General features: G+C 40.1%; 1 protein-coding gene across 1 annotated transcript in view; it reads left to right on the plus strand.

The window, feature by feature from the left end:
• Nucleotides 1-5,648, plus strand: part of slc5a6b (solute carrier family 5 member 6) — a 12,154-nt gene extending 6,506 nt beyond the window's left edge. The window contains 9 exon segments of the mRNA XM_039786645.1: nucleotides 195-438; nucleotides 727-815; nucleotides 1,676-1,788; nucleotides 1,876-1,946; nucleotides 2,029-2,115; nucleotides 3,316-3,485; nucleotides 3,561-3,667; nucleotides 3,770-3,891; nucleotides 5,229-5,648. Coding sequence (XP_039642579.1) covers nucleotides 195-438; nucleotides 727-815; nucleotides 1,676-1,788; nucleotides 1,876-1,946; nucleotides 2,029-2,115; nucleotides 3,316-3,485; nucleotides 3,561-3,667; nucleotides 3,770-3,891; nucleotides 5,229-5,372 — 1,147 coding nt within the window. The 3' untranslated portion in view covers nucleotides 5,373-5,648.
• The last annotated feature ends 3,485 nt before the right edge of the window (nucleotides 5,649-9,133 follow it).

Consider the following 9,133-nt stretch of genomic DNA (forward strand, 5'->3'; position numbering starts at 1 on the left):
GTGTGTGTGTGTGTGTATATATGCGTGTGTATGTATGTGTGTATTGTATGTATGTATGTTTTTTTTTTTGTATGTGTGTATGTGTGTGTGTATATATGTATATATATATGTATGTATGTATGTGTGTGTGTGTGTATGTTTGTAAAAAATGTGGCTGAATTGAATTCTGGTCTATTGAGGCTACTGAAGTTCAGTTGATATAATTACAGCATGGTGATTCAAGAAAATTTTTATAAATATATTTTAAATATTTATATATATATATATACTTTTACAACCACTTTTACTACGTTTTTCTCTTACTGCAGGTCTTGCTACATGGCATTTCCCTCCCTGCAGTTGGCTCTGGCTCTAAGTTGTGTCATGGGACTGGTCATGTTTGCACGTTACTGTGGAGAGGATCCCTCTGACAAGCTGGGCACCTCTTCAAAGGATGCCGTGAGTTTTAGTTTTATTTCCCCTTTTTTTATGTTATCAACCAAATCTGCTTCTTGTTTCGAGGAACGGGGATTCTTCATGCAAAGTTATGTAAAAACTCTCCAGGGCACAAAGGTTTACAGTAAAATTACAGCAGCATGAGTATTTGCCTATTTTATAGCAAGTCCTTCCAACACATTAGGCTAATGTAAATCTGCTGTCACCAAGACATTACATTATCAGGTTTGTATTCTTTTTGGTGGCTAATAAAGTTATACAACGCAAACTAAAGGTTTGTGTTTTCCACAGATGGTGATATACTTTGTGATGGACATGCTGCAAGGTCTGCCTGGACTACCTGGACTGTTTATCGCGTGTTTGTTCAGTGCAGCTCTCAGGTACAGGACTTTACTTTTTTTTTTTTTTTCTGAGCATCAAAGTTTGGTTGTGTCCCTTTCACCATAACTGGGGAAGAGTCGGTAAAGAATCCAATAACACAGGCAACTATTAGTGGTTCAGTGAACTTTTCACATTTCAAGGAGACCCAGATGAAGTTATAGGGGTCAGTGACGTGGTTTGACTTGAGTAAAAGTTAACTTCAATACATTTTTGTTGTTGCACTTTATTATTCAGCTATGGTATTTTATTAGTTATGATGAGACTGTTTTGAGCCCATAGTTTCTGTCAGTTAAACCAAACAACACAGATTTAACTAGTTATTGTTCTGTAATGACTCCTTCGGAATTATAAATAAAATGCATTTTATCACAGACTTTTAATCTTAATCCTACTTGCGTATACACCCAGCTAAAACAAATGCAGTCTCATACAACAGCTGCATGGCCACAGCCTCCAAAATGACCATACAGTTGAATCATTACATAACATTATAACCCTAATAAAAATCTGTTTTATTGCATGACTGTTTTGATTATATTATAATCCATTATACATCTTGAATGCAGTTATTCACATCAAATCCATCAATTCATCAAACAGTCCTGGTTATCCTTAAAAAGAAAATGTGCAATGCATTCATGTTTGAAGCTTATGAGAAAGCTTTTATTCAAATCTGCCTGTTCGCTTCCTGCTCGTTTGTAACTATGGGTGTAAAAGAGGGTTTTTTTTTATTTTTTTATTGGTAGTAAGAAGGAGTTCAGAAGGTGAATAATAAATTCACATTTTATTGTTACTTCATGTATTTTGAAGATGGCAGTAATAGTAAGTACAGTATATTTATTTTGCTTTTCCTGTGCAGCACCATCTCTTCTGCTTTCAACTCTTTGGCCACTGTGACAATGGAAGACCTCATCAAACCACATTTCCCCACCATGACCGAGGCAAGAGCAACCCTGCTGTCCAAAGCCTTAGGTTAGCTCTCCGAAGCTCGCCAATGCACGATACAGAGCTGCAAAATAATAATTATTCTAAAGTTTCAACTTGTGTCTCCTCTATAAGCTATGTCATACGGGCTACTGTGTCTGGCCATGGCCTATCTCACTCACCTCATGGGAGATTCAGTTCTACAGGTAAGCTCATAGGTGGTCAATGGTCAAATAATAACAGACATTTCTTACTAAATATGCACTGACTGTTATGTTTGATCTCCAGGTGGCTTTGAAGATCTTCGGGATGGTTGGTGGTCCCATTCTTGGTCTGTTTTGTCTCGGGATGTTTTTCCCGTGGGCCAACTCCACTGTAAGTCAAATCAAGTCAAGTCGTCTTTATTTATATAGCACATTTTTGGTCAAAATGATCATGGATTAAAACACAGACGTAATGAAGTAATGGCTACTTGTTGGAATCTTAGAGTAGATATGAGCTATGCGTTCAACTAATGTCACTTTTCCTTTTCAACTATTTTGTTCTAGTTGTTTAGAAACTTGAGCAGTTTAAAGTGTTCAATATTCAAAACAACAAAAAACAAATCAAAGAAAAATTTGTATATTTTTCCCCTCGTTCCCACAGGGATTCAAATGTAGAAAAAGCCTCCTCTTGAGTCTGTAGTTCATGTTTCACAGTGAGGACATCATTTACATACTCAGAATCCGCTGTTATTTTGTGACGTTGCCTCTAGCGTGACGAATGGCCCTCCGCATTATGATGAATTTACCCTGCAAACTTGGTTTTTGAAACCTAATACAACAATGACTTAGGGCCCTGCGGTCTCTGTATTCACGCTCAGGCTAGTCCCTGTGCCAGAGTTGTGTGGGTGGGGATGACAACAGGGACCGTTGGTTGTGCATCAGAGGATATTTGCATAAAGCTTAACACTTTCTCAGCTCATCATTGCATTGTGCCTTCTTCATCTGCAGTGGTTTACAGTCACTGTAGGGGATAATTAGCTCCACCAATTTATCTCGATGTGGCCAACTAATATTTCCAGTAGTAAAACGGTAGTGGATGAAAACGTACGTTTTCTGGAAATGAGTTAAAATGTGCGCTTAATCTGGATAGAAACTCGACTGACTGGCATCCAGTTTTGTCTTTAGGTCTTTAAGATTGTATGTCCGAACAAGGGGGTTATTCCTGTAATCATTTTGTGACCGTTTAGATCTTTTTTTTTTGGACCTTGTGTGGGATTCCGACCCCCACATTGGAAACCACTACTTACAGTTTTTTCATTCCTAATTGTAATCCAATAAGAATCATTCCTTTTTAATAGTGTCCTTATAATAAAATCAGTCATGCTGTGTTTTATCAGACATCATCTTGATGCTCTTTGTCTACTGAAAGAGGGGCAGAGTGGCAGAGGCTAACCCTCGTAGCAGGATGTTGTGATTAAGACAGTTATTGTGACAGTATAAACCTTTTGGCAACTTTATTTAGTTAGATAGTTAAATCAATTATCATCCCACCACCTGCATCTGTGTTAAGTTTTAGTTTTCCTGTTACCAGGGAGCGTTGGCAGGTCTGGGGGCCGGTCTGGCTTTGGCTTTCTGGGTTGGCATCGGGAGCATCGTCACTCGTAGCTCCAGCACAAGACCGTTGCCGCCCTGCAGAGCCGTCCTGCTGTCAGACAACACAACTACTGCCATACACACAGCACTCCTTAATGTCACTCTGAGGTACGCAGGCAGCACAGTGCTTAGTTTTGACTGTGGTCATTTCGCAAGTTAATCATCTCTGTCTCTGTTCTTTAGCCGACCCTCTGGACTGAAGAGATTTTACTCATTGTCCTACATGTGGTACAGTGCATTCAACTGCTTCACAGTCATTCTAATAGGCCTGATCATCAGCTTCCTCACAGGTGGGCGAGTTCTTACATGTACACATGCTTTTTATGATTTACCATCAATTTTAGTGTTAACTTTCAAATGTAAACAAAAAAATAAATATGTTTTCTGTTTAGGCCCTATGAAAGAAGAAGATTTAACACCAGGCACAGTCTATCCCTTGTTAGGGAAACTGCTTTGCTTTCTGCCTGAACACCTCAAAAAGAAGCTCTGCTGCGTGACTCCTCTGGGACACACGGTCAGTAAAACGGTGAAGTTTAATTACAGGATGAGCAACACATTTGAAACCTCCTCAGATATAACGATTCCTGCCATGAAATTACTAAACCCAAGATTGACTTCCTGTCAGTAGTAATGTCAGTCAAAAGTTAGGAGCAATCGTCCACTATTGCAACAAAACATGAGTAAATGTTTAACATAAGAGTGTAACCGGCAACACACTATCATTTAAAGCCAGATTATAAGCTCTGTTTTGAGTTGAGAGTTTGCAGTGGTCTTCACAAAAAGATATCGCCACAAAGACGTTATATCAAACATGTCTTAACTGTTTCAAGTGAAAACTTGCCAAATCTGAACATAATCTTGTAGTTTTAGGTGTTTAATGACTGAACACTGTGCTACAGCTGGACTTGAGCAATGTCTTTTCACAGCGAGTTAGGATTTTAAGAGTTTTAGTTAGCAGCGTGGCAATATGGAATTTTGTACAGATAATCATGGTCTCCAGACCATGTTTGCTAATAACCCTGGTGATCCCCTGACATTTCTTCTTGCACCATCATGAGGCTGACATGTTGAAATATCTTTCAGTCAGGAACACTCGTCATAGGCTTAACCATTTGTTGCAACACATGGAAATAGTCATGCTTGGCACTGATGGCTCCGGTCTGAGGAAGCTCCCTGGAATAGCTAAGCAGCATGCTAAGCCAAAGCAGGGAGTGCAATGCAGAAAACCCCCACTATAGTAGACAAGCGTGGGCCCAAAGCACGCCATTAAATCATGGCAACATTGGTGAAGCAGGGATCAGTAAAAGGGAGTCATATTTAAATGGGCCGGGGCTGCCTTGTTGTGTGAGAATGGGCCGTGATCGCTGTGCGAATGGATAGAATTGATGGTTACAGCTGGGGCGAATGACTTCCGTGTCCTGCTGATGACTTGCCGTCAAATTTGCGACAGATATTCAAGGTCCCTAAAGGATGGTTTGTAATAGTTTTATATCCCTGGACTTTGCCTTAATCTCCATCATCAGGTCAAAATTTCATTTGCACAAATATTTTGATGACATTCCCATCAGCCTCAGCTGTACTTCATGTTTAGCGCTAATTAGCAAAAGCTAGAATCCTTAACTATGGTCAACATGATGAACACCGTACCTGCTAAACATCAGCATGTTAGCATGAAGCTCTTAAGTACTGAATCACAGAAGTGCTAGCATGGCTGTAATAGCATCTTTACAGCTCGTAGTTATCACATGCTTCTTCCGTTTAAAGTTCAGAGACTTGTAGTATGTTATGAGTAGTTGTTAACGTCGCTTAATTCTTTCACTTTTTTAATGATCTTTTTAATTATTCTTTAAGCTCTCAGCACAACAAAGGCCATCACAAAACAAAGAAAGCAATGGGCTGGTCTTCCCACGAGAGGACAGGACATCACAGGAAGAGACGGACACATTTTTTCCTGAGGCTCACACACCTCTTGTGGAGCATGAAACAACTGTGTGATATCACAGCTGTTTCATGTATGGCTGGAGAACGGTTAAAAAGTCTTTACACTTAGCACTTCGACTCAACCAGTATGTATTTTTATTTCTCTTTTTGTTGCCTTGGCTTTGTGATGAACGATGTCATTTAAATTTGCACTGTCAAATGCTGCAACTAGGTCAAAGCTGAATAATGTCTAGTCAACACAGGGTTGTTTAAAGAAAATGCTTTAGTGTGGCTAAGCCTGTTTTAATTTGACAGAAACAAGTTTAATTTATGCAGTATTTGTCAACTTAAGGTGTATGAGTATTCAGTGCGTTACATGCAGTTTAAAAAAACGGTTATTTGGGTTAAGGCAATACCCCAGTTTCGCAAACGCCATGTAAACACCTTACCCGACCTTAGAATCAGTTCTCATAACACAGTAAACAGACCTAGATAACCCCTTCAGTAACTGGGGTATTCGTGCATGTATATAACTTAACCGGGGTAAGATCGGGTTACACGTCTGCGCATGCTCTGTAGGTTACAACGGTCCTTAAAATGGCGAGTTTTAAAGAAAATTAGAACAAGGCAGGCCTGCTTAGTTATTTTTGGGGAATGATTGTAGAGTTTTACAAAAAATGTTTTTGGCATTTACACTCTAACTGGGACGTGTTGGCCTACGATTGCTGTGGACAAACGTTAGTTAGCTAACTTGGCTTGCTAATTCCACCCAACACTGGTTACAGAAAATGAGCTGAACAAAGGTGTCAGTCATCTGGCCAGAGCACTGTGCTTCCCTACGCTGTGACAAGTGTGTGAATGAAACATTACGTTTTTAATTTTACTAATTTAGTGGCCAGTCGGTGAAATCAAAAAGAGCGCCACCGACTGTACCGGAGGTAGAGTTACTCCTGTCATTCTTCCCAGCTCATGTACATGGGGAGAACTGGCACAGCCCCATTTTTCACTTAGTTACATTGTGTAAGAGTTTCTCCCATCTAGTGGTGAAATTGTATATGACAACCTACTGAATATTACTTTCTAATAAAGTAACATTCCGAGTGCGGACACCGTGTGTCCGAACACAAAATTAGCTCTTAGTATCTCCATCGTTTACACGCAGCTGTTCTAGCTGTCACAACTGCATGACGGGAGTTGTCTGCCAGGGAAATCACTACGTTATGCACAACCATGCTATGAAACTTAGAATTTACACAAATAGGCAGAATTACCTGTCGAGAAGAAAACAGGCAACTTCATCATCCCGTTTAAAATCCTTTCTCCTTATGAGCTCTTTCCATCTTGGAAAAGCCACTCCAATATTAACTTTGGTCTTGTTGCTTTGCCTGTCGCGTTGTCGCTTTAATTCTCTTTTTAACTTCCTTGGCGACTCCGTTACATATCCTAGAGAATAGGCGTGATACTCCATTTTAAACAGGCTTTCAAATCTGCTGGCAGTTGCAAGTAATCTTCTCCCCCTCCCTGGCATTCGTCACGGTGCCACTGAGTGTAAAAGCGCGAAAGGCGGAGGTATGGCCCTCTTTGGCTAATGTATTTTAAAGATGGAGCAGCAGTGTTTCCCACAGAGACTAATTTGTGGTGGTGCGCCGCACAATCAACACTGGCCGCCACATATTGTGTTTCGTTTTTTTTGTTTACGCTATTTAAAAAACGCAGTGTATTCGTTCAGCTGTATTTCCTTTCCCTGCTCTCCTCCGTGTCTCTGTCACTTGCGTCTCTCTCTCTCTATCTCACACACACACACACACACACACACACACACACACACACACACACACACAGCACCTCCCCTCCGTGCACACAGCGTCTGTCTCCATCAAAACGAGAGAAGACGGCTGGCGAAATTCACAAGTTCACGAAAGGTTGGTATCTTGTGAACACCTTTACACAATCACACATTAAAAAGTCCAATAAAAATATTTTATATTCTGAATACAATGTTGTCAGTGTGTTAATGTTGGAGTCCCGACCCGACTCTTTTGTGCCTGCTTTAGAAAGTTAACTAGTCGCAAGTTTGCAGTAAAATGCAGTTGGGTTGTCGAGGTCAAAACACTATATGTAGCAGCTGTGAGCCAAATAAACTTATTATTAATAATGTTATGTCATTTTTTTTACTCTTACACTGAATGTTTGCTGCTTCAATCCAGATGAGTATTGAAAAGTATTTTCCGCGACTGAAAAAGACACGTGTTGAGGATGAGGACCAGCCTGAACCGGAGGTATCAGTCTGAAACAGTCCGACCAGTGTAATTAGTTATGTTATTAATTTGTTTACAATATTTTCAGGCTTCAACCAGTGCTGCTCAAGCAGAAAGACACACTGGGAGAGAAAGAGATAGATTTGTTAGGCATTGAAGAAAGAGTAGGAGAGGAGGACAGCATCCAACAGCGTGTCCTCCTCAGTTTCTGATACTTGATTGTATGAAAATGAGTATCTCTTCGCTGCAGTATTGGGCCGATGGTGTGGTTTAAAACAAATTGACATTTACAATATTAAAAGGCTAAAATAAGGTTAAAACATAGCTTAAAAAGTGCCCAGGACTACTAAAAGGCTGAACAGGTTCTAAAATCAGGGGTTAGCAGAGTTAAACACAATCCGAGGTTAAAAGTTCACAGGAAATATAAAATATTCAAATAAAAAAGAAATACAAAACCCAGCCCAGAGTCACGGAAACATTCCTCAGTTCCGACGTCCCTCCGACTTGCCAATGGCTGCGGCTTTAACTGGAAGGGGATTAGAAGACTAGGGGGACGTCGCTTCAGTAATAAATCGTAGTAAATGGACAATATTTATATAGCGCTTTTACAGTACAGGCACCATTCACACACACATTAATACACTGGTGGCCAAGGCCAAGGTGTCACCTGCTCATCCGATACACATTTGCTCACATTCACACACCGAATTGTATTTTTACATTTTTAAACTGTAGGCTATGTCTAATGTATTTGATATCCTAGCCCTGCTTCCTCTGAGTGGCTTTGTCGCTTGTCAGGCCACCGTTGGAAATAAGAACTTGTTCTTAATGACTTGCCTGTAAAATAAAAATTGGAAACACATGCCCATTTACTACTCCTCTCCATCATCATCATCATCAACATCCTCCTCTCTAACACTATCCCCTCCAACCTCCCTATAATCCTTCTTCAGAGCTGCCATGTCCTCTCTGGGCTCAGAACTCTCCCTCCTCCATACCCCCACCTCACCCGCGTCCCAGGGAACAGTGAACGTAGCGCACAGCAGATCAAACTTGTGGTCGAGCCGAGCCCAGGCCTCAGCAATAGCAGTTAGGGGTGGGGGGGAAAAAACCATTTGCGTATGTATCGTAATTATTTTTGTGGTGATTTTAAAAATGTATTCTTTTCCCCAGAGCCTTTTAGCCTTCCTAAATATTTTCTGTTTATTAATACCACTTCGGCTACTACATCATATCCGTTTCCAGCAAAACGGAGCAAAAGCAGAAAATGCATGTTGTGTGCTTCTTTACAAATTAAATTAATGTCTGACTGACTGACTGACATGTGATGTGCATTCTTTTTAGAAAACAATTTTAATTTAATTTTTTTAAGAAATGTCTCATGACATATTGTCTCTACAAATGTATTATTCAACTTTAGTTTTTGTTAAAGAAGGAAAAGATCGCAATTCGCAATAATACTATGTCGAATCAATACATCCAGAATCGCAATAAATTAAAATTGAGTCGATGCCAACTAGAAATGTTTTATACCGATATTGATTCTATACTTGACTATTGTTTAACACTGCTGCAGCT

Source organism: Perca fluviatilis, chromosome 20 (assembly GCF_010015445.1).
Source record: "Perca fluviatilis chromosome 20, GENO_Pfluv_1.0, whole genome shotgun sequence".
NCBI classification, from domain to species: domain Eukaryota; kingdom Metazoa; phylum Chordata; class Actinopteri; order Perciformes; family Percidae; genus Perca; species Perca fluviatilis.